This window comes from Panthera tigris, chromosome A1 (genome assembly GCF_018350195.1).
Source record: "Panthera tigris isolate Pti1 chromosome A1, P.tigris_Pti1_mat1.1, whole genome shotgun sequence".
In the NCBI taxonomy this organism is placed as follows: Eukaryota; Metazoa; Chordata; class Mammalia; order Carnivora; family Felidae; genus Panthera; species Panthera tigris.
The window spans coordinates 179,232,796-179,260,678 of NC_056660.1; the positions used below are offsets into that span (position 1 = coordinate 179,232,796).

The 27,883-nt window shown below is 45.3% G+C and overlaps 1 protein-coding gene across 2 annotated transcripts in view; it reads left to right on the plus strand.

Moving 5' to 3' along the window:
• SLIT3 (slit guidance ligand 3) overlaps nt 1-27,883 on the plus strand; it is a 595,815-nt gene that overhangs the window by 435,593 nt on the left and 132,339 nt on the right. For both annotated transcript variants that reach the window (XM_042992684.1, XM_042992687.1), the window contains exons 6-7: nt 2,695-2,766; nt 23,265-23,336. In XM_042992684.1, coding sequence (XP_042848618.1) covers nt 2,695-2,766; nt 23,265-23,336 — 144 coding nt within the window. The remainder of the gene's footprint in view (nt 1-2,694; nt 2,767-23,264; nt 23,337-27,883) is intronic.

Consider the following 27,883-nt stretch of genomic DNA (forward strand, 5'->3'; position numbering starts at 1 on the left):
CCACTGAACCTGTTTAAACATCATGGCACACTGATCATTTGTGACACCTCTCTGCTTTCAGCCTCACAGCGACCAAGCCCCACCTAAGACTCTGTCCCCACTGTGCCAGTACCCTTGGTGGCCAGGCTCCAATGGGACGCTGACTAGTGGGTTTTGATTTTCATCTTTCGCACGTGTCCTTTCCCTCACCCTTTTTAATCTCTTTCCACCACTTAATTCTTTCCCTTCTTTCTTTTTTTTTTTTTTTGAAGTTTTTTACTTGAGAGAGAGAGAGAGAGAGCAGGGAGGGGCAGAGAGAGAGGGAGATAGAATCCCAAGCAGGCTCCCCACCAGCAGCTCTGAGCCTGACTCAGGGCTCAAACTCAGAACCATGAGATCATGACCTGAGACGAAACCAAGAGCTGGACACTTAACTGACTGAGCAGCCCAGGCGCCCCTCCTTTTTTTTTTTTCTAGGAGTTTCTCTTCTCCCCTGTAGATTGCATTCTTTCCATATAACATTCTGTATACTTAGAGCATCCTGTTTGGTTTCTGGTGCTCAAAAAGAAAAGGAATAGAACACACCTGACAGATCCAACAAATAAATAACATTCTAAAAGCAAGGACCTCTTTCTGAAATGTCTGCCCCAAAGCAGATAGATGCACGACAAACTGCCATCTCTACGACACTCTCCTAGACTTCTCAATGTGATGATTTAGAAACTTTTCTATTTAGGAGGATGCGGCCATTTTTTGCCGAATTCAGCATATTTATTGAACAATTTCTTGGAGCCAAAAGCCAACTCCACTGTATTTCTGCTTGGTAAGGTTTGGTGGCCTTGGTATGGGGCGGGGGTTGTTGATTCATCGACCCTTAAACTGATGATAAATCTAGAAACTGGGCAGCAGTACTAGGCTGCCTTAATAGAACCTTTTCAGGGAATCAGCAGCCTCAGTACTTACGGGAAATCTTTGGAAAGGATATCCAGCAAACTCATGTGAAGAAAAACTCCGGAAGAATTCCGGGTAGCAAGAACACCGAGATTTCACATGAGTGGGCATCAGCGAGAACTCTGAACACTCGATGTAGAAGTTGCCGACCTAAAGAGTGCTTCTGCTTCATGAGATACCCATTTCCTGTTTATTTTTAAGGCCTAAATGTCTAAGTCTCATATCGTGAGCATTTATTGGGATGATTCCATTCCCTGTAATATCGTGACAGAGCCCATCTGTTGTGACACACGACATCAGTCTAATTGTATGTGTTTCATCCACGTGCACGTACAGAATCCTGTATCTATCTGGTTTCTCGATGAGAAAAGTATTTTAAATCCTCCTTCCTGCCGCAGAATATAAAACCCTCTGTGAGGGTTACCGAGTGTTATCATTGATACATCTTTTGCATGGAGTTGTTGGGATAAATGAGTACAAGTCATAAGTGAAAATTCCAACATCAGGCAATCCCTCCACCTGAGAGGGGCTGATTTTTTCTAAGACAAAAGAAAAAAAAAAGTCTATAAGGGAGTTTTCTCAGTACAGCCATACTTCTTTAGGCCATTCCCCCCAAAGACCGTGGTATGTTCTATACACAAAATGCAATAGAGAATCTGGTGCTAATACACATTTTCTATATCCTGTCTTTTAGCAAACAAATTACTGATATATAACATGATATTTGAGTTGGAATGTGGTCTTGACTTACACATCGGATCTATTTTGATTTAGAGATAATGGTGTATATTTGTTATCCTTCAACTAAAATACCTCAATTGCCAACTAGAATGTATACTAGTCAAGACATCCTTTTAAAAGACATTATTTTCATGCTCATAAGATGGAAAGGAAAATTTAAAAAAAGGAATCCTGAAATAGGTGCATTTAATTCTCCCCAATTTAAATTTAAGTGGTACATCTTCAAGGCAATAACAATATTCCTTTTTTTCCCCCATCAGGAATGCTTCCATCAATGGATTTCTTTAATGTTGATGGTGGTTGGTGCAGTTTGAGGGAATCTGTATTTAGTCAGAAAATGCTTCAATAGAATGACCTACCAGATGGGCCCCATAACAAAGCACGGAGGCATCAAACCACCACAGACATTTGGTGCTTAGAATAATAAAAAGACTATAAAATTAGATTAGTTGAGTCTAATTTGGAATTGGTATATTCCCCATGCACCCTCGCTGCTCTTGGGCAGATAAAGCCTTGAGATTTAGCACTGTGTCAGAGCAGAAGACTGCAACTTCCAGTAAAGGGAGACGAGGGAGAGGGAGAGAGGGAAAAAAGCATTCTGGGAGGTCGCGGAGGGCAGAGCAGTGACCTCCAATGATTTACAGGCCTTTAGCTTAATGAAATTGTTTCAGTGACATGACGGTAAGAGCTCGTAATGGATTGGATGCCCTAATGTAATGAAATTACTCCCTTCTGCCTAAAAAAAAAAAAAAAAAAAAAAAAAAAAAAGCGCAATTAATATTTACTGAGACCTGACAGCCTTTGGTGCGCTCGTCTGTGTAGTTCTCTCAGACAGTCAGAGAGCAGAGACGGAGCAGCGTGGCAGACAAGCTGGCTCTGCGCGAGCTCCTGGCGGGGACGAGCAGAGCCTGCCAGGGGTGGAGGGACAGGCGCTAGGGTGGCCGGGGACGCCCGGCCCGGGCCGCCCGGCTCCTCGGCGCTGCCCCCACTCAGCCTTCATGCCCTCCCCTTGCTTTTCCACAGGCAACTGGACAACAACCACATCAGCTGCATTGAAGATGGAGCCTTCCGAGCGCTGCGCGATTTGGAGATCCTGTGAGTTGATTTTGCGACCGCTGCCTTGTGTGCGTGTGCGTGTGTGTGTTGTCCGTGTGAGGAGGAAAGAGGGGGAGTGTGTGTGCAGGGGGGTCCGTGTGGATGCCTTTCTGTGTCTTCTGCTGCAGTGCTATTAAAATTGGGAACCGGGAGATCCCTCTGGCTCACCTTGGCCAAAGTGTTCGCAGGCAGCAAAGTGTGATTTCTCACCTCCCACAAACTGGGGTTCCTGCTAATTAAGTCTCAATTGAGTCCTTTCTCCCCCGGTGCTCCGCGGTATTTGTTGCTGGGTGGAACAGATGGGCTGGAATAGCCCCCCAGCGCCTGCCAGAGCATTCAGGGAGAGTGTGTTTGAGTGTGGGCATGGGAAGAGACAGGTTACAGGTCTGGGAGATGAGAGAGGGGTAAGACCAAGGGGTCAGTAGGAATCACCCAGAATCACAAAGGGACCTTGGCACAGGGCTGGGGGCGGGGGCAGGGGGGAATGCCAAACAGCCTGGTGAAATCTGGTCATTGCCATTGCTCCTGGGATCTCATCTCGGGTTTAAATCCAAACTTTAAGCAGTAACCTTAAAGTGGCAGGGTGGGAGCAAGATGAGAAGAGGTGGAATCCCACCCTATATAGCTTGTCTAGAAAAAAAAAATTTGTAGGTGCCTTTGTGTGCCCAGATTTTCAAGTGGGTCCAACCTGATTTCCGGGGAGTCAGTGGGGATGGGGGTGGGGGGAGGGTGGAACTCAGCTAGGAATCATCTTGGGGTCATTCAAACTAAAGTTGAATGTGTAAGAAAACATTTTGATTGTTGTCCCCAGAGCGACACTTCTAGCTGTCCCTGATTTGGAAAAGCCCGGAAAGGAAGGCAGTAAAGCCTAGTAGAACTTGTGTCAAGAGATGTGTGGTTCAGTCCCGACTCAGCCCCTAATTAGCTGTGTGACCTTGGGCAAGTCCCTTCTGCACTTGGGATCTCAGTTTTCCCGTTTGGAAAATAGAGGGTTTGTTGCTATATCTTGCAGGCGACTTCCCTTTTCCAAGCTCTGTCACTGCTTGGTTCTAAAAATAATTCTGATGGTACAGTTCTGTCCAGTGAATGATAGGGTAGGATTTGTTGAGCATCCCCCTGAAAATCAAAAATTACATAGTCGCCAGGTTACAGATCTCTGACTTCCAGAAGAATGAATAAATGTCGAACAAATGAATGAGTGAATATGTAAAAACATCCCTTTATACGTGAAGGAAGGTCCTCCTCCTACCTTCCTTTCCACCTGGCCCCTGCAGACAGTAGGCACGGGTTGGAGAAAGCCTCTCCACGTTGTGTGAGAGGAAGGTGATTCCAAGAGGAATCACGGGAAATCAAAGGGGATGCTGATGCTGCAAGGTGCCGGAAATCTGACGAAAGCCGCGAATTCCTGGGACAGAAACGGCAGGACCCACAGCCAGGGAGGTCAGGTTGTCAGTCCTAAGACGGATGATGGCTTCTCACCCAAACTCTGACCCCGGAGCCGGCAACAAATGCAGGTCTGCTAGGGAGAGGGTGCCAGCCCAATTTAGTGACTTAGGACTTCTCTTATCAAGAGGCTGAGGCTGAGAAGGGTAGGCGCAGTTTTCCCAGCCTGCAAAAAAAGCATTTCGGGAGAGGGCTGCTAGGAGCGTTTCACCCTTTTCTTGGGAAGGATGAGAAAATTCCTTGGGAAGAGACCAGGAAATGGAAATCACCAGCTGCCATGAAACAGCTGTGGTGACCTGACAGCCTGCATGTAGTTCTCTGCACTGGGAGTGGTGATGCCTCGTCTCAATGGAAGACCTGTCTGGGGCAGAGGATAGGGCTGGACAGTCAGATACCCTGGGTATGGGGTCCTGGGTGCAGTGGGACTCAGGCCAAATGGCTCAACTTCTCTGAGTCTGTTTCCTCAACTTTAAAAAGAGTCAGCTTTTGTACACATAGAAGTGGCTTTCTGAATGCCGTCCCATCCACTCCCCTAATTCTCCATCATGCCCGCACCCCCATCAAACCCCGTCTGGGACAGAACAGAACTGCTCCTCTCTATGCCAGTGCTTTGCTATTTTTAAAACATTGGTATATTATAGCAGGTTGGTACACCAGGTTTCTCAAACTTGAAGCTTAAAAGCCTCTGGTGGGGGGGGGGGGGGGAAGTAGTTCTCCTTCTCTATTATTGCAAAGAGCCCACAGGACCTGATTAGTTTATCTCCTCAATTCCAAACAAAGCCAGATCAATAGCTTTGTTTTAAAGACGCTCTGATTTGGCTTCACATGGCTAAGTACTTAAAATTAATCATGATCATTTATTCCATGGGTTTTTAATTTCCAGCAGAGGCACACGGCTTTGGAACCATCTATCTTAATGGTGAGCCATTCTGAAATTGGCTGGAACCGACATCTCCATTTAAAGAATCTCCTCTCCCCACCCCCAGACCTTCCAAATCTCATTTGCACATTGACATTTTATAATACTTCTCCATAATCACAACTTAGCTATCATAAAGAACCTTGACAATGAAATAATAAATAGGAACTAAGTGAAGGCATCATATATTAACTTAATAAGTTTTTGAGAGAGAGAGGTTCAAAACACCTTATCCCCAGAAAACTCATCTTTAAGTATCAAAAGCTTTAAAAGTCTGCAGATTAAGAAGACAAAATAGAGTAACTTCAGGTGTATTTTCTCTCTGACATTAGGCAAAAACAAGGAAAGGCCCATGATTATTCCATGGAAAGCTCTCTCAAAATTAACTTAAGGAAAGTTTGTGGATGTCAACTAGTGGAAATATTTCACAAGGGATCCCCCTGTTATTTCGTCCTTTCTGTGGATGAAAATGCTGTAAAACTTCTTCCCATCCAGGCTGGGGTTTGTCTCACAGGATACACTGAATGGGAACTTAGGAGGTGAGCCTGGGAGGAACACTGGCGGTAAGAAGAGAGGAATGGGCACAAGGCTGGAAAAGACTGTGACACCTGCTCTCTTGATCCTCATTTTTGACTCATACCCCTGGGGGAGGTCTAGCAGAGAATATGGTGAACAAAGGAAAAGAGCCACCACCCTTCTCCCCTTTACAGGTAACCAGAAAAGGGGCTAAGGAAAAACAAACAAACAAACAAAAAAACACAGCATGAGTGAAATTTCTCAAGGCTCCAGTGCCACCAAAGAAGAATCATGGTGCACATGATACTGCCTTTGTAGCATTTGTTGTGCAGTTATCCGTGCCCAACCGTGCTTTTACATACCTTGTCTCTCTGCATCCTCACAACCCTCCATGAAGCTGCCATTGTCATCTCCCTCCTTCTGCAAAGGACCCATCTCCTAGAAGTCAAGTAACTGCTTAACTAGTAAGCAGCAGAGCCTGTGTGATTAACCATTCTACCAAGCTGCTTTACTGATCTGTGTGGCCAAGGCCCTCGTGGTGTTGGCTCTCTGAAGCATGGCCAACATGTGGCACTCAGTGATGTGAACCGGACCCCAGAGCCAGGCTAGGCGAGCTATCAGAGAGTTTGGAGCCTCCCACATGCTTGTGAAATTGTCTTTTTTTTTTTTTTTTTTTTTTTTTTTTTACCCAGTGAATGGGTCCCCACAAAGTTGAAGGTAAATCAGACTTGCCAGGGAAAGAAAATAATCCCACTTTCTCACCGACTCACATTCTGGTCCCAGGTGTGATTTATTCTCACTTCTGGACATCACCATTTGACTTTGACACTCAGTGGTTTGTTGGCGCCATTCTTCAGACCTTCCCACGATACAGCCCCAGCTTTCTGTATGGCTGTAAGGTCCTTAACTGAGAGTTTCTACGACTCAGACACCTTCTGTTACCCAAATCACTGGCCTTTCATTTCCACCTGTTCTATACATTTGGCGATTCACTTAGTCCGTTTCTTTCTGGTTGTGTTTACACTACCGTCGAATATGCCAAGACTGCATTTCTGACTCTGTGTGGTCAGGAATCATTTGTTGCGGTACCCTGAGCCGTGGGTTTCCCTGACTGCCAGGTTGAGGACAGCCAGGCGTTTCGCCAGTAATACCAGTCACCTCCCTGCCCAACATGCCATCCTGGGTCAGAAATCTGTTTAATGAAAAAAAAAAAAATTAAGCATATGGAAAAAGGAAACAAAATGAAAAAACCTACTTAATAAAGTAACTTTTTTCAATAGTACTGTGGGAGAGGAAAAAAGATTTTCAGACATTGTCTCCCGACTTTATGCAGCAAATCAGAAGTTTAGTAGATGTGCTGCCAAAAAATGCCAAACCAAAGATGTCAGGAGCACAGCCCGAAAATGCTCATACATCCCAGTGAGTAGCCTGCCCTTGATAAACCCCTGGTACCAGCTAAATTGTATGCAGGTCCAGCACATCTGCAGATAACTAATGTGTGCTGTTTGGAAGGGCTCGCTCCATTTATGTCACTTGCCAGTTTTTGAAATTCAGCGAAATTATTGTAGGCGGGGCCAGGAAGGATCTTAGTTGTCTCCAGAATGACCTTTTATTTTGAGATAAGGCACAGAAAGATTGAGAGCAAGTGAGAGCGAGGACCAGGCCACATAACATTTGGCCCGGGAACCCCGCTTCCCTTACCCTTGTCCAAGCTCGGGCTAGGACATTTGCCGAGGGAAAACAGCAAGTTAGTGGCAGCAAAGGGTCGACAATCTGGGTCTGCAGACCCCTGATCCTATGTTCTTTTTCCACATTGGACACCTCCATGCAACTAGGCTATTCAGAAAAAAAAAAAAAAAAAACCCTCAGTAAGATCAGGGATCCTAAGCATAGCTGTCCTTTCAAAACCATTATTAAGTGTTTGCTGTTATTTAGGAGATTGGGGCTAGGGGGCAAACTTTAGTACATGACAGAATCAAGGAATGATTCTGCTTTCAGCTCTCTTAAAACCAGAGGTTGCAAACTAGATAGATCACAGACTATATTGCAGCCACAGATGAGTTTTTAAAATCCCGTTGAGTAGTTTTTCATTGAAATCAGCATTTTGTATTTTAAAATTACAAAATTCTTCATAAAAGTATAGATTTCCAGCTTTGGATTTCTGGCAAGCCAAAAGCATTGGCAACCCTGGGCTGCCAATGTGACAATACAATCAGTTGTGGCTAAAGAGCATGTTCCCTCCCTAGATGGGATGTATAGACTCCACCTTCCCATCGACCTCCATTCATTTCAGTTCCCACCAGCCCAGGTGGCCCGTGCTTTAATCCATCCAAGATGCAAGGACACACTATGTGCCAGCATGGCACCAAATGCCAGAGACAATAAAGCTTTAGAAGAAGAGTCTCTGGCGGACCAAACACTATGGGCCAGAGCTTACCAGAATTGTTGAGTGGACATGTACAAGCAGAGCTAAGTGATGTGGAGCCCAGAAGTCCCAAACCGAGCAGGGACACTACAGAAGCAAGCAGGAATCTCTCATTCCTCATCTTCTGGGAAGGTCTTCTCAAAAGTTGAACTAGCTTCCAAATTCCCTTTGACTTTAAAGCAGTGGTCATTGGATTTATGCAATTGATGAGAAATAAGAGATAAACACCCCCCACCCAATTTCATGCTCCCTAGACCCCTTTATCATCCCATGTACTGAGCTCTTGCTTAGCCCACATTTAGAGAAGAGAGATTCAAGACTTGAGATTCAAGCAGTGGTGTGTGGAAATTGGCCAGACTTTCAGGGTAGTTTTAGTTCTGCCACATCTGGGCAGGTACGACATGGCTTGTGACCCCAAGTCCCACTTGTAGACACAGAAGAATAGAGAACAAAGTCCTTTGCTGGTATAAGAAGAAGGCAGTGACAAGAAATTGGCAATCCTGATACCCATGTCAGGGTGCGCTCACTTCTCTAGCATGGGGTTGTTGTCCTGGCTAAAGGGTGCAGGGCATTGGGTGTAAGGCCTTTCATAGACACTGTTGGCCCGGTAAAGAAAACCCAGAGCTGTATACAAGTGGAGGTCTATCCTCCACTTCAACTGAGCTTCCTCTGAATGTAGAACTAGATGCTCTGATTAACAAATAATAATTAACAATATATAATACAATGATATTATAACAATTATTAGTATAGTCACTATAGATATTATAATTACTGTTACGGCCTCTAGTTCTTAGTGTCCGCTATCTTCCAAGTGCTATGATATTAGGATGCAGCATTTTATGTAAATCCTCACCACAACCTTACAAGGTAGAACCTCTTGATCTCGTTTTTCTCATGAGGAAACTGAGGCTTAGAGAAGCTGCACGGCTTGTCCAGAGTGACACTGGCAAGTACACGGGACTGCTCTTCAAGTAGCAAATCCAGCCCCTGCACTTCCCTGCTCTGCTACAAAAAATTAAAATTAAAAAGTGCATTCTGCAGCACCCATACCAGAGAAACAATTATATGCATTAGTAAGATTACAGGCTACTGTAAATGCCCACAGTGATTCAGGAATGATAGTTTTTCCTTTTGAAAAGTTGACCCATAGGGCACTCAGATCTATACCTATGACCTCAGCTTAATCAGACTTACATCCAGTTCTACAAAACTGCCCCAGACCTGGAAGCATGAGGCCACATTTGACCTTGGGGGTGTTAGAGTCCTCCCATAGGACTGGCCTCCAGGCCGGCTTCACCAAACTGGGTGGTTTGGGGTTCCTTTACTCACTGAAAAAATAGTAGCAGTAATACCAACCCCTTAGGCTACTATGTGGATTAAAGGAGATACCATAGGTGTCTGTCTAGCAAATAGCACACAGCCAACCAGACGCTCGTCACAGCCAAGGTTGAAGGATACACCTATACTGTTTCACTGCCTTATCTCCAGAACTTTACACGAACCTGGAACATAGTAGGTAGTCATTTAAAGACAGAGAACCCAAATCGAGTGGAAATTAACTGAATTGAAGCCTACTCCACCCTATTATGTCTATGTTATGTCTCGGTCCTACTCAGAACTAAGGTTGTGGTTGTCCCAGAATTATTTTAAATATTGAACAAAACAGTGTCTTTGGCTTTTCATTCCTCCAGCAATGGCAATTTTTTTTTTTATTACCAATGAAAAAATTAGAGCCGTAGTGAAAATTGGTGTTTCTAACAGACAAGAATTGTTTTCGTTTATTTACAAAGTGTTTCACCTGGGTTTCTCTGGGAGCTGGAAACATTTGTTTCAACTGAATTTTGAATCAGGGTATTTAGTCATGACATACCTTTGAATATAGAACTGTCATTGCCTAATGAAAGTCTTAAAATACCTACAGAATATGATTTTTTTTTGGTACTGTGCTACAAATTGTGATTTGTTCAGGTAATCAGAATTAAAATTGTACTTTGTGGAGGGCACAGTAACTTCCGTTCAGCTCCCAGAATACTAGGAAAGGAACCGGGTTTTCTATAAATGCTCACGTGGGCCACACAACACACCCCCCTCCTTTGTAGTCACCCAAACTCAAGGCTCAATCATAGTCATGTTCTTAAAATGACTAGCTTGGTTTTGAGAACATCAGCTTAAGGAAAAAGTGAAATTTTCTCTGAAATACAGGATAATTTTTTCCATTTAAATAAGCAGCCCTTGAACAATTCAAGTAGCTAGAATTCAGGTGGGGGAAGGTATTCTAGTGGTTTCCATTTGATTTCATGTTTCCGTTAACTAAAGGCTAGTTTAGTCTCTGAAAAGAAAATGTGTTGGTGTACATTCCTGGGTTAAGAGGATGTGGTGAAGGTCACTGAACTATTTACTCTTGATCACAGAGGATCTGTAAATTGGTAGGAGTACCATTTTCAGCTTCTATGAGCACCACTTGGGTGGAATCGGGTGTTGGAAGTCTTGCTGCTCGAGGGAGCCACAGACTCCAGCCACCAGGACCCTGGGCTGAAATTCTGTCTTGACAAACTAGATTTGAGAGCAGCCTTTTGGTTTTCTTTATCCCACCTAAAACAAACTAGAAAAATAGCCCTGCATCTTTGAAAACAGAAAGATAACAGAGAGGTTTTTTCTCTGGGACAAGACGCAGAGGCCAGTGGGGTCAGTTCACTTCTAAAATACAGCTTCTACACCGATTTGCAAATGTGCTCCTATGCCAATGGTCAGCCTCTGCCTTATCTCTATCCCCCAGCAGCCAGCAATGACTTTGGTGACCAGTGTGTGAGCACTTTCAGTGAGTATCTTGCCCTTTGTTCAGTTCTCATCTCGTGGCTCTCAAGGGTCTCCCGGCCAAGAACCATGATGCCTTGAAAAGCCTAACCTGCCTCTTGGCTGGAGCTGCCACTTCCATCCAGGATGCAGAAGATCGGATGGTTTGGCTCACCTATGGCCAAGAGCCCATTACTCTGCAAGAACTGTGTCCTGAAAGCCAAGTCCTAGGAACTCAAGCAGGATATTGACCCCTTCCTGTTAGCTGGCTTTATGGAGGAGAGGATGGCATGGGGAAGACATGGCGATGCAGTACTGGGGAGAATCAGAACATCCTCCCTTTCTCTGAGCTTCCATTTGCTGTATGCAAAACCACTCAGGAGCAAGGGATGAGGAGGAGGGAGGGTGGAAGGAATCTGATTCTGTTTCTCCAGTGTCATGTTTGTATTCTTTGGACTCACAGAAGCTCTAGCGTGCCCATTCCATCTTGATTTATAACTAAATCAGAGCACCCCAACTATTGATTAATAGTTGATTGAAAACTTCAGCTGTGGAATTTGATTTTTTTTAATTGTTTTAGTCTTTATGGTGTTTTAAAAAATTAGAATTAGTTGCCAGTGTGTAAAACTCAGGTAATTATTTATTATAAATAAGACACTTATTTGTAAGTGTCTAAATTCAACTTTCCCAGAATATCTGGAAGCTGTGGCAACCCTGGGCATGCTTTTGTCTCTGATTGTCTAGAGCCGCACTGTCCAGTAGGACTTTGTGTGATGCAAGAAATACTTATGCGTGTTATCCAATGTGACAGCCACTAACCACAGTGTGACTCTTGAGCACTTGAAATGTGGCTAGTACAACTGAGGAACTGAACTTTTATTTAATTCTAATTGATTTAAATTGAAATCACTACCTTTAGCTCATGGCTACCTTATTGGACAGCACAGGTTTAAAGCTGAGTGCCGAGTACCCCATTTGGACAGGGATTGCCCTCTACACATCTCCATCGCTCCCACGGGGCCTGCTTTCCTATTTGCTTTGTTCCAAACCACTGGAGCCATTTCACATTCATTAAGAAGCACATTTAAACAGTGTATTTTCTGAAACTAAATACTTTAAGATATCTGCCACTCCCCTCACCCTCCAGTCTGTCCTTTCTCTATCTGAATTTAACCATTTGGATCTTGTGCCTGCAAAAGACCCATTTTCATTGAAACCCAGGAGTATGATTATTAAAACCGTCTCCCCCCAAAGTGAAATCTCTCTCTGTGAAAATTAGTTTCCTGATCCCAATTATACACTTCTTTCAGCCTTGCAAATCACTTCCACGAAGTCAACTGGGTAGGAAAATCACTCCCATGTCTGGACCCGTCCCTTCTCCATACATAAGCTAGATATGCGGCAGCTAGTTGGGGAAGCCAGCCCATTAACCCAACAGAAGCCGAAGCTTTATTTCCATAAAGAGAAAAAGAAAAAGAGCTGACCCTGCATAACTTTTCAAATGCAGTGGGGGTTAGTTGTGACTTTCAGAGTCGGGCCAGACGTCCTATCTTTATACAGATCTGGACATCCACAACCTCTTCCACTGCTGTCTGGAAAACAGTTCCCATTCCAAAATTGCCATTTTAGAGCCAGCACCAGCCCAGTGGGAATCGGAGAGTGTAACTGTAGTTGGAAAGACCCTGGAGATCAACCAGTCCTACAATTTGTCTTAAAAGAAAGAAACACCCAGAAGGTTGAGTGAGTTACACATAGCCATGGAAAAACTTCATAGAAGAACTAGCCGGGAAACAAGTCTGTTGGCTCTTTGTCTAGTGCTCTGTATTACCGTCTACCTTTCCCCTGTATTAGCAAAAGGGAAGCAAAGACTAGTGAAGCCAGCCTCTATGCTCTGTCCAGCCCATCATCTCTTAAACTCTAGCATTTTTCCAGAGAGAACAGTGTACGTTCAGTATGGGGACCAACACCCTCCCTTTCTAGGGCCTTCTAGTCCTGCAGGCACTGCTGGGGTGTTGACCACCCCAGTGTCCACCAGGTTGCTATCTGTTAGGAAGGAAATCTGGGAAGAGATTGAATACTACATCGTTGATCCTGGCTACCAGTGGTGACCAGAGGCCTGATGAGTGAGCACAGGGGTCCCTGCCCCTCTTTGAGCCCAAATAGCCCAAGTAAACTGTGCCTAGCTCCCCAAGAGAGCCCTTTCCTTGCAAACATCACAGGGTGAACCCAGACCTTGCCAGCATCTCCACTGAGAAACAGAGCCTCGTGCACACTGTAGCTTAGTTCCAAACTGTTCACAAGAAACAACTTACAGGTTTAGCCACAGGACTGATGCATGGTGTGTGGGAAGCTGGCAAGGGCACACTTGCCTGGTGGGACACAGTCTTACCCTTAGAAACAGAAACTTCCTCAGGGCTCTTTGTCTCCAGATAATGATAGTGGGACGGGAGATGGGGGGAGGGAACCTTGAATAATTTTCTATCATTTAAGATAGTTCATTTAAATAGTAGGTTCCCAGCGGCTGTCCTCCCAGAGATGCAGTACAGAAGGAAGGCGTTAACTACGTCTCACTATTAAAATACTTATTTTTTTTAAGTTTTTAATTTTTATTTATCTTAAGAAAGAGAAGCCTGAGTGTGAGCAGGGGAAGGGGCAGAGAGGGAGGGAGGGAGAGAATCCCAAGCAGGCTCCACACTGTCATCGCAGAGCCCAGCATGTGGCTCGATGACCCCATGAACCGTGAGATCATGACCTGAGCCAAAGTCAAGAGTTAGACACTTACCCGACTGAGCTACCCAGGTGCCTCCAAATACTTTGGATTTTATATATATATATATATATATATATATATATATATATATATACACATATATATCAAAGTATGTTATATATGTGATATGTATATTTGATATGTGATATGTATGTGTTAAATATGTGTGTGTATGTATATATATGTGTGTGTGTATATACACACACATATATATACATACACACACATATATATGTGTGTGTGTGTGTGTGTGTGTGTACATATATATATACATATATATATATATATATTTGATTCAGATTGTTAAATTGATCTTTTTGGTTCAGAGACTAAAAGCTGGCATCTGTAATCCAAATCCAAGGTATGTCTCATTTGTGACTTTTGTTACCTAAGATGATCTATTCACCAATATTAAAAAACCAGGAGACTTCATATAAGAATTCTAGATGTCTGGCTTTCTCTTGAAAAAAAAAAAAAAAGGAATAAGTGGCAGCACTTGCACCCACATTCCAGCATAGCGACAAGCCTTTGAAACAAGAAGTGACCATCCCATGTGGCAGAGGTGGGTTTGTTGCAGACTCCATACAACCCACTTACTCAGATGTAAAAGCCTGGCTCCTGCAGGCAACTGAGTTTACTCCTGGATCATCCCAGGCGGCTGTTCAGAGCAGAAATTTATTTTTATGAAAAGATGCCAAAAGCATGACCCTTCACATTCTAAAACTCATCCATCCATGCAGTAAATATTTATTGAGTTGTCCTGTGTGCCAGACTCTGGGCTGGGCCCTGCCTATACAACAGGGTGCAACACTGGCATGTTCTCTGCCCTCTCACTGTGCACACATCAGTGGGCATTCCAAGACTTCCCGTTCTTCCCCTCTTACAGGCTGAAATGCAGCTGAGGGGGAAATTGTCCATTTCTCCCCTTCTCGCCTGCAAACTCACCTGTTCGGTTATGTAAGTTGGAGGCCGTTCTTCCATTCTCAGTCCATTGCAGACATCTTGGCACACTGGCAACTTCCTGATTTCTAAATAATGTAGTAGACAAGATTGATCGTCCAGATTCCCAGCTTATGGATAATGAAACAGGATCGGCAGAGGCCACCTCATTCATGTTGTCGTTTAAGTACATTTTACAATTAAATCGGTCATTGGGAGACAGTTGAATGCTTCTGAATCACCACTAGGCAGTGTCTGTGATCTCAAAAAAACTGGGTAAGGAGATCTTCAGAATTAAGGGATGTAAAACACTGGAGCATCAGGAATGCCTGCACTACCAGCCATCTGACTGATGATTGGCACAATTTGAAGATCCATGTTTCCCTTTTGATCTTCCACTTTTTACATTTATTTTGGAGGCATCTTTTCTTTCCTCCTTTTAACACTGAAGCTCTGCCGGGTAGAAGGAGATGAGTTTCTTCCTGTCACAATATGAATATATAATGAAGGAAGAACCAAAGACAAGCCCTTTTGTTAAGGAATCCGTACCATCAAAGGCTCAAATTGGCAGCTGATTGTTTTTATTTATTTCTGTAGGTTTTACATGACACCTGGAGACCATTTAAAATGTTACTTGGCGGTGAGAGCTCTGTGTTTAAAAATAACGCTCACCCGGTGCCAAATCACTTTAGAGTCGGGTACAAATATTGAGACAAAAACCCCAGCTGTTATTGCTTTGGCTGCTAATTTGAGGTGTCAAATGAGAGCTCGCCTGCTATACGTCAGTGAATAAGGCCCCTTGTGAGATCATTATGTTTTCTAACAGTTGAGAGTAATGGACTAATCAGTGCAGCATCAGTTGTTTTCATTATATGCCCACACAATGGTTATGAGCTTTAATTTAAACGGTCCGCAGGGAGATCAAGGAAATCAGTAATTGGCGGCACCCAGGATAGTCCCGGAGAGCAGGTGATGTGAGAAGTGGCTTCCCACCATCCTTTCTCCTCTCTCCCTTCATCCCTCCTGCCCCATCTGCCCTCAGAGACTCACTACCTGCTGCAAATAGCCAAAAGATGAGCTTTGCTTAAGAAGCAGACCTGTACTCTTAGTTCTGCGGGGGTATGCTTAAAAATTCCAGTCCACCCATCCAACAGTAAAGGTGGCTTCTGGCAGCGATTAGACTTGTTAGCCAAACCTTGACCTCAGAAGGCTTTAAGACCCAATTTCTCTCTCTTCTGTGTAGGCTCTACCACTGCCCTCGCTCTCCATGCTGGGCTGTCTGTTCTGAGGACAAGAGGAGGGTCAGGTAATGCTGTTGTCTTTGAGCAGCCTTGGCAGTGAGGCAAACTCCACAGTCACTGCCACATGGAAATCTGTGAGGGCTGAGACCAGCACTAGCCTATAGGACTCATCTCTGCCTTAGGAAAGACATGGAAATTGGACAGCCAGCATCTGTTAGACGATCCTGTAAGAGGCAGTTTTGTGTAACAGTTAAAAATATAGGGCCCTGGTGTCCCTTTTGCCTGTATTTGAACATTGGCTCCACAACTTACTAGCTGTGATCAGGGCAGAGTTTGATCTCTAAGTTCAACTCTTTGAAGAGTTCATCTCTAAGTAAGTTCATCTCTAAGTGAGTTCATTTCTTAGGCTCCAAAATGGAAATGACTACCTGAGGATTGGTGCCAGCACATAGCAAATACTTAATAGTATTGTTATGGCTATTACTGACATCTTTACTGGAAGCTCTTGGCAAGCTCACACCCAAAGCAGCATTCTTTACTAGTCTCACTCATTAGAAGGCAGAGTTTGTGGAAGAACCTATAATATTCAGTTTAGGTTTTCTCAAAGGGCGTGTCATTATACATTCTTCCTGATTTCTGGAGTTTCCTAGAGCCTCCAGCCAAAGCAGAACAGTGCACAGCTGGGTGAGAAAGGCAAGTTCAACCTGGATGGGAGGGGGACATGCAGAGAAGCTTCAACCAGAAATGACTGAGTCAATCAGTTGGGGAGCGATTCTGGGCTGGGGGAAAAGCTTGGGGTTGCCTCTCTCAAACTTAGTGGGCATTTGGCATGTGTTCTCCTGCAGCCAAGTTCACAAAGAGACACCACCTACACACATCCTAGTGGGCTGAGCCAGCCAGCAGCATTCACATTCCCAGGACTGAGAAGGATGTGGAAGGGCCTGGTCATCAGCAATAGGCCTTGATTCCTGGTGCCATGATGGCTGTCCAATCAGCAGCCACTAAGAAAGACCAGGACAGGCTAGTCCTGCTTTGACATGTAAACCAGAGAAGAAAGCAGGCACCTAAAGCATCCTCAATTTCATTCCTCCCTCCCTGTCCGAGCCAGCAAAAGGGAGAGGGAGAAGTGAGCCTTCAGTCCCTCCCTTTGAGGTCCACGTGCTGCCAGAATCCCTCTGTGCTTTTCATTCCCCATGCCAGCAGTTTAGATATTTCCTACAGGGTCTAGCCACACTGTTTGCACTCAGCTGCTCTTCAGAAAATGATGCTGCCTACTTTGGTTTGTGTTTGCCCCTGTAAATTCAATATAAGCACTGTTGGAGAAGTGGTATCTTCAGGGCCTAGAGTGCTGGCCATTGGGACCCTGGTGTCTGTAAGTACAAGTCAGGGCATCTCCAAGCTCACTTTAAAAAGATATTCTGCTGCCATGGCTGCCAGTGACTCACCAAGAGTCTCCTTCCTGGGGGTTATTAAGGAGGGAACCTAGACTTAAGGAACAATTAACCTGCCTTGAGACAAGGGAAACAGGCCAGCCTTCCAAGAGGATTTATCTAGCCCAAGGAGTTTGGATTCCCAAAGGGGAATAGGAGGGGCTCAAAGAGTATCCCAGGAAGGTTGGCATACTGGGAAACTGCAGTGGCACTTATTGTGGATGCCTGGTTTTGTAATTATGTGATACATGCTCACAGATAATATTGCTGCATTAGAGCCAATTACATAGTGTTATGGACACACAACACGCAGATTACACCCAGAGCCAAGAAAGCACAGAGTGATAAAGCGATGGCCTAATCGGAGGAGACAGAGGGAAATGTCAGCCTTATTAAGGTTGCCAGGGTGGTGTGGCTACATCTGGACTTAGCTCCTCCAGATCAAAGATGGCTATCTTGAGGGATGTGAAGGAAAGCCACAGTCCAGCACTCAGCAGAGAACAGTAGGGAGCCAGGGGCAGATGCCAAGTTGGAGCTTTCCCAGGGTGATTACAGCTACCTCCATGGAGGACTGTGTACTGTTTCAGAGCCTGGGCCTCTTTCTAAGCAGGAAAGCACCATGCCCTCCACAAAAGAGGCTTTCAAGTCCCAGAGTCAGCAAGAAGATAGCCTATATTCTGTCCTCTACACTTAGGTAAAGGCTCTGTTCTTAGCTATGCCTCTAGCTCAATGGTTTTCAAACTTGAGCTTGCATGAGAATCCTCTGGAGGGTTTGTTAAAACGCACATGGCTGCGACCCCCCTCTCCCCCAGAGCTTCTGATTCAGTGGTCCTAGGTAGGGCCTAAAGATATGCATCTCTAGCAAGTTCCCAGGTGATGCTGCAGGTCTGAGGACCACACTTGGAGAACCACTACCCAAGTTTTCATCCCACACCCAACCCAATCTGGGTACACCTGCCCTGTCCCTTGAACAGGGCCTTCTCCTTGGCTCCGATTTCATCACAGCATTGTAGCTTCTGGATGCAGTGGGAGCCATTTTCCAGGTGGGACCGTGGTGCAGGCCAGATATGTGTGGATTCTAGAGTTAGACCACCGGCTTTAGATTCCCAGCCCTCCCGGTTGCTACTTGGGCTTTCCTACCAGTGTTTTGACAGTCTCTGACCTAATCCCCTCTTCTTACAGAGCAGTTATGCCACTTGCCAGCAGGTCACAGTTAATTACTGACAAAGGCAGGACTGGAATTTCCCAGTTCTAGAGCAGCCAAGGGTCGGCAAACATTTTCTATAAAAAGGCAGATGTTAATATTTTAGGCTTTGTGCCCTGTGGTCTCTGTTGTGTCTCCTCGGCTGTTGTGACATGGAAGCAGCCATAGACAATACATAAACAGGTGGGTAAAACTTTATTTACAAAAAACATTCTGTATTGGATGGTGTTTGACCTGTGGGCAGTAGTTCGTCAATCCCAGTACGTGCACAGCTTCCCACGCATTCTTCATTACTGGGAGCCCTTGTCTTGCCACAGTGCCCTGGTATTTAGCTGAGGAACACAAGCACATTTTTTCAGGGTAGCAGGGTTCTAGTTGGGCTCTACAGGAGCAACAATAAGTTCACTAATCCCTTAGTGCCCTGGGGGAGAAAAGTTTAAAGCCCTCCTCCTGGTGCTCACAACTGAGAGAGAATGGGATCCATTGTTAAAACTAGCATTGTCCACATGGATCATTTTAATAGGGAGAATGATCCTTTTTCATTAAACATTTATGTTCTGATTATGACAAAATAGAAGAGCGACTACTCAGTATACTGGCCACACTTAGTCTCAATATAAACATAGTATAATGGGGTAATGGGTTTTATAAAAGAGAAATGGGAGGTAGACAGACTGTCTTTAGATCTCATGGGCATTTGGGAAGGGAATGGCTTTATTTCTAGTTTAGACTCAAATGCCCATTCAGGAGCTCTAACAGTGCAAAAGGGGGAGACCAGAATAGTTCTGAAGTCTTACAGAATTGATCTGAGCCTGGCTTGATCTTGACACCTGATGGAAAATGCTGAATTGAGAGCATTCATTTGGGAGTAGCCTCCAACCTGGGTGACTGGGGATAAAGTGTATTTTCTCAAAATCTGTCCAAAGGAGCAGAGCAGTGAGGTTGAGACTAGACTATGGAAATGGCGGAACCCCTCCAAGAGATGAAAGTAAGAAAGACAAGGGATGAGGTCACCATAGCCTAGTCTGGGCCAGCCATGCAGTAGGCATGGGGGGCATTGTCAGACCCAAACATTTATTTTCCTGTTAGTTAATTTTCAAGGAAGTTTACAGAACAGGAGACACTTGTGCAGTTCTTTCTAACTTTGGGTGCCAGGGTAGACACGACAGAGAATGTCTATGGTGGGGTAATAAGCTTGCCCTGAAAACAGGAGGCAGTGGGCAAGCTGGGAGAAACTGTGGTGTAAAAGAGAACAGTAATTCCTGAACCCTCCAGGAGCTGATGTGCTACCCTGGGTGTCCCTCTCATAGCTTAAAATTGCTCATCTATACAGTAAGGGTAAGAATCCCAACCTCAGGGTTCTACAAGCATCAAATGACAGGAATGTGAAAGCATACTGTAAACTCTAAAATACTAACAAACCCAAGCTAAAATAACAGCTGATCATTACTGAGCATTGCATGTGAGCCTGGCTGTGTGTAACAAGTGCACTTCCCATGCCTTGTTTCAGGGTGTGGTAGTCAGCTGGGTAATGCCCCTCTCTCCAAAAAATGTCCTTGTCCTCATCCCAGGAATTTAGAAATGTTACCTTATATGGCAAAAGGGATTAGGGAGATGTGACTAAGATAAGGATCCTGTGATGGGCAGGTTATCCTGGATTATCACTTGGGCTCTGAATGTCCTCCCAAGGGTCCTCATAACAGGAATGGATCACAGTGAACAGTGGGAGATGTGGCCACAGAAGCAGAAGCTCAGAGTACTGCAAGGAAGGGAAGCACAGGCCAAAGAATGTGGGTGGTCTCTACAAGTAGCAAAGGACATTGAAACATTCTCCTCCTGATGCCTCCAGAAGAAACATGGTCCCACGAACCCCTGTTAGACTTCTGACCTCCAGACTGTGAGAGAATAAATTTGTGTTTACGCCACTAAACTTTAGTAATCTGTTATCCTAGCAGTAAGCAACAAATCCAGGCATCATTCCTGGAGTCAGGCTAGTTTGGATTCATATCCTGGTCCTACCACTTGCTTCATCCATGAAACAGAGGTGATAACAAAAATGCCTTCCTCATAGGCTGTTTGGAGCAATTAACTGAGATGGTACATGCAGAACCCTCAGTTCAGTTCCTGCCTGGCATACATTAGCTCTCAGTCTATGTTGGCAATTATTAGTATCATCTTATTTAATTGCCACTAAAGCTCTGTGAGATTGGTGCTATTATTATCTCTGTGTTACAAAGGAGGAAACCTAATGAGATTAAGAAAACTTCCTCATGGTTGCACAGGCTATAAGTGGCAGAGCCAGAATCTGAACCAGGTCTCTGCCTTCCAGGCGCATGCTCCCCCAGCCCTGCCATCATGTTGGGGTTATGACCACACCACTTCCATTGAAGGCCAGCTACTTAGGGATGCGAGAACCAGATAGAGCACTGTGCTCCATACATGGGTAAAGGCCACCAAGACTGGAGATCAAATAAATCTGTGTTTATTAGGGAAACAAAAACTGTAACTGCAATGGAGATCAGCATCCAAGAGGTGACCAGCCCTCTGACATTCCTGGGCTGGCCAGTTACACGCAGCAAATCATGAAAGTCTGAATATTGTGTTTAGTCATTTTGGTTCTGGAATAATTGCTATTATCGTAAATGTTTTATAGCCCTCATTACAGCTCACATTTAAATATCAGTGTAGTAATACATTAATAAGTCATTGCTGCCGGACTACTGCCGGATGCAGTTAGAGTCGAGCCCTGCATATAACTGCACTGTGTATTCAGCTAAATTAGGGCTGGCTGTGAACTCAACCTGATGTGAATGGCTGGGCATGGTTGGAAGGAAGCCTCTTTTCTGCAAAGGCTTCTTGCTTTTTACCTTTGAAAGAAAAAGTCTGGTAGTGAGTCAATGATCCTAATAACTAGGTATTGCCCCAAGAGTGGAGCCTAGAACTGTGGGACAGATAGAAAGGGAAACAAAGGCCATGATTTCTGCCCCAGAGGCATTCCTAATCCTATGGAGGACTGGAGTGAGGCATAGTCCCTACTTCCAGGAAGCTTCCTACCAAGGAAGTGGAGTGATGGATTCTTCAGCCTTATCAGATAAGATATTCAGAAGGTTCCTGGGTGTGTGGAGACAGGATGGGTTAGCACACTTCACAGAAAAGTTAGGCCACATGAAACAAAACAACTACTTAGGTTCAACTTCATAAAATGCCAAGTGTCTGCACTGGAGCGTTGGTAAAGTATGGAGGAGGCAGAAACAGGCAACACAAATGTGGTCTACTCCTTGCTCTTTACCATGTGCCTAAAATAGTACTGGACACATGGGAAATATGGGAAGGGGGGAGGGAAAAGTACTAGGTTCTGTGTCTTGAGGTAAATAGATTTCCTTCTGGCCCAAGAGCCAAACAAATGCTAATAAGGCCCTAGGGAATTGAGGGATAGCCTGGGGCAAGGGGGTGTGATCACTGGAATCCTCCTGTGGCCTGGGGTGGGGGAAGAAGGAATCTACACAGGCCCCTAGGGTGCAGTGGGTTTGGGGGCCACTGTGCTGAATGCAGCTGTATTTTTGCTTCCATGGAGGTCCAGGTAGGGGGAAACAGGAATGACCAGGACAGGACTACATTCTCTCCACCAACATCAGTAAACTGGTAGCCTCCATTTACTGAGTATATACTGCACACTAAGCCTTTTACCAACCTGTGAGGTACCATTACCTGCCTCCTGCCAATGAATAACCTGTGGATAAGAGATGCTGATAATTTGCCTAAGATCACACAACTAGGATATATATGACTCAATTTGAAACACGTATGGACCAAGTCATGGGGCTATATAGTAAGGCACAGGACAGAAAACGTTGGAGGTCATTTTAAGAGAAAGGCAATGTGTTTACCAAGAACCAAGGACAAAAGGAGTCTGCTTAGTTTCCAAAGAAAGGCTTCTTTCTGGGCCAGTGCGGGCCTATGGCAGAGTAAGACGAGGTGAGCTACTGAGAAAACACTAACAATGAACTGTCCACATAGACCCTGTATTAGGCAGCATGTACAATGGACAGAGCAGGGAAATTGGAGCAAGATAGTGCTAGATTCACATTCCATCTCTCACGCTTAGCAGCTAGGGGTCCTTGGGAAAACCCCTCCGTTGCTCAGCTTCCCCATCTATAGCACAAAGATAACGCCCACCTGGTAGGTACGTGTGTTACTAAAAAGATGATATGTATATGTTTTCTTCTTTCTAAAATGAGGACACTCGTATGTAACTGGCACTGTGGTTGTGTGAATTAGTGATGCCATAATGAGGCACTCAGCACATAGTAGAATTTCAGGAAGTGATACTATGGCTCCAGATGGGTAGGTCCATAAGTATGGCAAGGACAACAGAGGGGAGGAAAGAGCCACCTGAAAAAAGGAACGGGGGGGAGGGTGCCTGATTAAGCATCTGACTGGCTCAGGTCATGATCTTACAGTTCGTGAGTTTGAGCCCTGCATCGGGCTCTGTGCTGACAGCTCAGAGCCTGGAGCTTGCTTTGGATCTGTGTCTCCCTCTCTCTCTGCCCCTCCCCTGCTCGTGTTCTGTCTCTCTCTCTCAAAAATAAATAAACATTAAAAATTAAAAAAAAAAAAAAAAGAATCAGGGATCCTCTTATCATCTGGAGATCAGACCTCTTATCTCCAGCTGCTCCATAGCTGTTGACTTATGATTCTTCTGGCAGTCACACCTGTTCCTCCTGCCACCTTCTAGAAGCATCTTGGTGCTGCCTTCCCCCCACCCCCCCATGTTACTTCCTTGTTAACCATTTCCCTTTTCCTCTACCTTCACAGCACACTCAACAACAACAACATCAGCCGCATCCTGGTCACTAGCTTCAACCACATGCCGAAGATTCGAACACTGTAAGTAAAGATCGCTGCTTCTGCCCCCACGCACTACCGGCCTCACTCAGCCCTACATGCTGCACCCTGAGCTGCTAGTAAAACCTATTGTGCTTGCTCTGCAGATAGGTCCTGGAGGAAACACTGCCTTTCTCTACTGTTAACTAAGAGGTGTTGGGGAGCAACAGAAGAGGGGGAAGTGTGACAGTCCCATCCACGGCTCTGAACCCCCATTCCACAGTGGACAGATTCATTTCTCTTTGCCTTAGGACGTGGGGATTCGTCCTTGTGTTCTTCACCCTGATGGAAAGTCTATTAGTGTCACAAAACATATAGAACTGGGACATAATGACTTACTATTTTTTTAGCTAATGTCGTGTACCATTGGCAGTTCCATCATAGTGCTGTGGTTATGTTTTCCCGCTATGTCCAGTGGAGGAGAAGGAGTCCTAGTCCCTGCTTCTCCCCATCCTCCCAGCCCACACCCAACACGCTCTCCCCTGCTCCCTTGATGGTATTCTGATATTAGAATGCAGGAACTTGATTCTTTTTTTTTTTTTTTTTAATTTTTTTTTCAACGTTTTTTATTTATTTTTGGGACAGAGAGAGACAGAGCATGAACGGGGGAGGGGCAGAGAGAGAGGGAGACACAGAATCGGAAACAGGCTCCAGGCTCCGAGCCATCAGCCCAGAGCCTGATGCGGGGCTCGAACTCACGGACCGCGAGATCGTGACCTGGCTGAAGTCGGACGCTTAACCGACTGCGCCACCCAGGTGCCCCTTGATTCTTTACCTTTAATTTGGGGGTAGGCTCAAGCCTTCCTTTTCTGTGTAGTCAGAAAGCAGATCCCCCCATAACACCCCATACCAAGAGCAGTTGCTTATTACCTGGGAAGTTCTTTTCTCCTCTCAGCCAGAAACCCTTTTGTGAGTTACTCTGCAAATGGACTCCATTCACCTTTCCACCAGAGGTTCATATTGATGGTTGTCTTGGTGGAACCTCATTGGTGTTTGTATTACAGTAATAGAAGAGAGCCAGCCCCCAAGAGTTTTCAGCTAAATACATTTAAGGCCAAGGCAAAGGGCTGCAATTCCTGCTGCACCCTTTGTGAGCTCTGGGACCTCTGTTCTCTCCTCTATAAATGGGGGCGGTGGTGAGGAGCAGATGAGATGATGAGGTATGTGCAGTGCCTGAGGAGTGAACAATAAATGGTACTGACTGTTACTGTTATAACTGCTTTATCCAGAAATCTGGACTAGAAGTACCAAGCAGCCAGCTAATCGATGGCTCCTGAACAACATGGTATCCACAGAGATTTAAAAATCCTTAGAACAGTTGTTCCCAAAATTAGGTCCTTGGACCAGCAGCACCAGCATCACCTGGAACTGTAGACCCATGGAATCAGAATCTCTGGAAGTGGGTCCCGCCTTTTGGTTTTAACAAGCCCTCCAGGAGCTTTTGATGCTCATAAGGTTTGAGAACCCCTGCATTAGTGAGAAAGTGACCTTATCTTGGGGGTGGAGAATGAAGCAGAAGCCAGTGAAGGCACTGTGTAAGGAGACAGTACAGAGAACCTGAAGCAGACCCGAGTTAAAGGTGAGCTCTGCCACTTTGGGCAAGTTTCTTTGTCTCTCCGCCCTGCAGGGACAGTGAATTAAATGCTTGTCTCACAGTTGTTGTGAGAATGAAGTGCACTAGCATGTTAAAGGGCCCGGTCATGGTGTGCACTCAACAAATGCTAGTTATTATGAAGAAGAATCTGAGCCCGGTGTTCATCATTGCTCCCCGTCTCTCCCTCCGATCCCTCGTGTGATAGCATAATTCAACCAAGAAAATCTACCCTTTTGCTTCCGCTTTAAAATGGGATGGTGCAGTCATAGAGTTTTAAGGAGAAACCATGGGGTCTTCAAAGACCTCTTCAAAGTCCACAGCATGCCACAAATGAGCCTCAGGAGAGTGAGCCGAGGGCTCCTGGCCAAGAAGCTGAAAGCGAGTGTCCAGGTACAGGGCCTGCATTTCCCCAGACAGGTTGGTTGAATAGAAGAAAAATGGCCCTCGCCTACAGAAAGCCAGAGTTCAGCTCCCATGGCTACTCTTCTGTGATTTCAGTCCCTCTTGTTGTCAGTCTAAGAGTAGCAATAACAGAAGCTGGGCCAGGTCCACGGGATGGGGGCCGGGGGTAGCTAGGTCTGGATCTCAGGTGCTTTATTCGGCTGCGTCGGGTGGGAAAGGAGGGCAGAAGAGTTTCTTCTCCTCGTTTCTGTTGTCATCCTTGCCTGTGGTCCTGAACACTCATCTGATGAGTTCAGATCAATCAATCAATCTCATCTGTTCTCTTTGCTCCGTGCCTGCTGCCACTTTCTCTTTAGTTTAATTTCAGAGACGGCTCTGTACAGAACTCCCCAGAGACTTGCGCTGACTAATCCCCCTTTGCTGTAATTAAGGTGGGGGTGGGGGGAGACTAGTGAGGGGAGATGGGGGAAGAGGAGAGAGGAAGGAAGTCATAAATGGGATTTCTAAAGGAAAGCTTTTATATTTAATTCAGAAAGCCACATTTTATAGAAAATGAACAGTGACCCTCTCTAAAAGGATTTGCTGGAAATTTAATTTAGCGCCTGTGGCTAAAAGGCACCTTTTACAAATTGGCATTAGGATTCATTCACCTTATCTTTTGTGAAGGTGGTTTGGCCAACATGGAATATGGTGTTTCCAGCGGCAAAAGACTGCAGAACATGCGGGAACCACCTAGGCGCCTTGATGCCTTGGTGTCTAAGTTAGAAATGGTAGCCTTGTACAGGGGAAGGCCATGGGTTGGGAGGAGACAGAAGTGTGGACCTAGCATCCTCATGACAGTAATGACCACAGACGTCACTGTGGTGGCTCATGGTTTGCAGGGCCTTATGCCAAGCTTGTCTCATGAATTCTTTCAGTCCTTACAACAGCCCTGGAAAGGGGGCACCGATAATATCCCCATTTTACAGATCAGAGCATTGAGGCCCAGAGTTAAATCCCTGCCCAAAGTCAGAGTAGGAAAGCAGAGAGGCAATGTCAGATTTGGGCAATTTGGCATCAGAGCCAGAGCTCATTCCATTCGCCAGAAACTAAGGCAGAAGGGTGTGTTCCAGGTGAGGCGAGGAAGGAGAGAAGGGCCACTGGAGGCCACCTTCCCCCAGGTCATTGCTATCCCAACTCACCAGAACTATGGGAAGTAATTAAAATAATTTTCTGTCTCAATCAAGGGGATTAGGAATACTCCTGGCAGTGTCCAGGCTCATGTTTCATGATAAATGTGATTACTTTTCTTTCAATGTTACTATTTGGGATCATACTGCTCAATTCGATCTCCCAAACATAATAGGAAAGGCTGCACTTTGGAAGAATCTGCCCAGTTCAACTCTGCCAGCGCTTCTGGTGGGTAAAATTCCAAGAGTGGGGATCTGAGCCCTTCCATTGTCCTGGGCTTTTGACAAGAGCCTTCAGGTACCTTCTGAGTCAGTTCTGGTCACCTCTTTTCCATGGTCCCACGTGGAAGGGGAAAAATTCCTACAAAGGTGGACAAACGGTTAGGAACCATCTGTAGCAAGGTTAGGAAGAGAGGTAGCTTGGGGCCAGCCAGCAGGGATTGAAAAAGAACCATCCTAATGTAGTTTTCCAAAAGGAAATCTTCGACATTTTCATTATCCCAGAAATTAATCAGCTAAGGATCTGACTTACTTAACCCTCATTTTTGTCATTCCATTGATGTCTTACCCCCGATGGGAACTGATGGGGAATTGGTTGACGTTGATCTGCCTTGTGGGCCCATGCTCAGTGCTTCATGGGAATCCTGTTTCCTCAGCTTCCATACCTCACTGCCAAAGAAGGCAACTGCCTTTCCTCATAGAAGCCAGACTCTCATCAGAAGGCTCTGATTCTCCTGGCACATGAAAGCGCCCCAACGCCTCAGCCTGTGCTACCATTGGAGCCTACCTCTCTTCACCTTGTCCCTAAGAACCAACCCACCTTTGCTGTTCTCCTAGGCAGCCTTTATACCCAATGGTCTATTCCTAGCCATAGAACCAACACTCCATGCCTCCTTCTCTCTCCGCCCCCCTGCCTCTCTTTCTCTCCCTCCCTTACTTTCTCTCCCTCCTGTCTATCTCTCTCTCTCTCTCTCTCTCTCTCTCTCTCTCTCTCTCTCTCTGTGTGTGTGTGTGTGTGTGTGTGTGTGTGTCTATGTATCTGTCTGTCTCTACAACTCACTGATAGATCAGGAAACAAATCATTTTCACTCATGCTGAAATTTCCCAAGAAGGCCCAGTATACAAGAGAAATTCCCTCCTCTCCCTCATGTTCTTCCCCTAGTTTAGGATTTTGCCTCCCCTCCCCCTTCCCGCCTACAGCACTTCTTTCTGAAGTGCCACACGAAGAGAAGGCAGCATAGGAGTCTGGGCTTTGAAACTCAAAGGGGAGAATTTCTTGGAGCCCATTACAGACATAGCATCTTAGGCTTAGGAACCTATGAAAATGTGTTCAACCTTAAAGTATTGGCTCTGAAATCCAAAAGAACATTACAACATCAAAATTC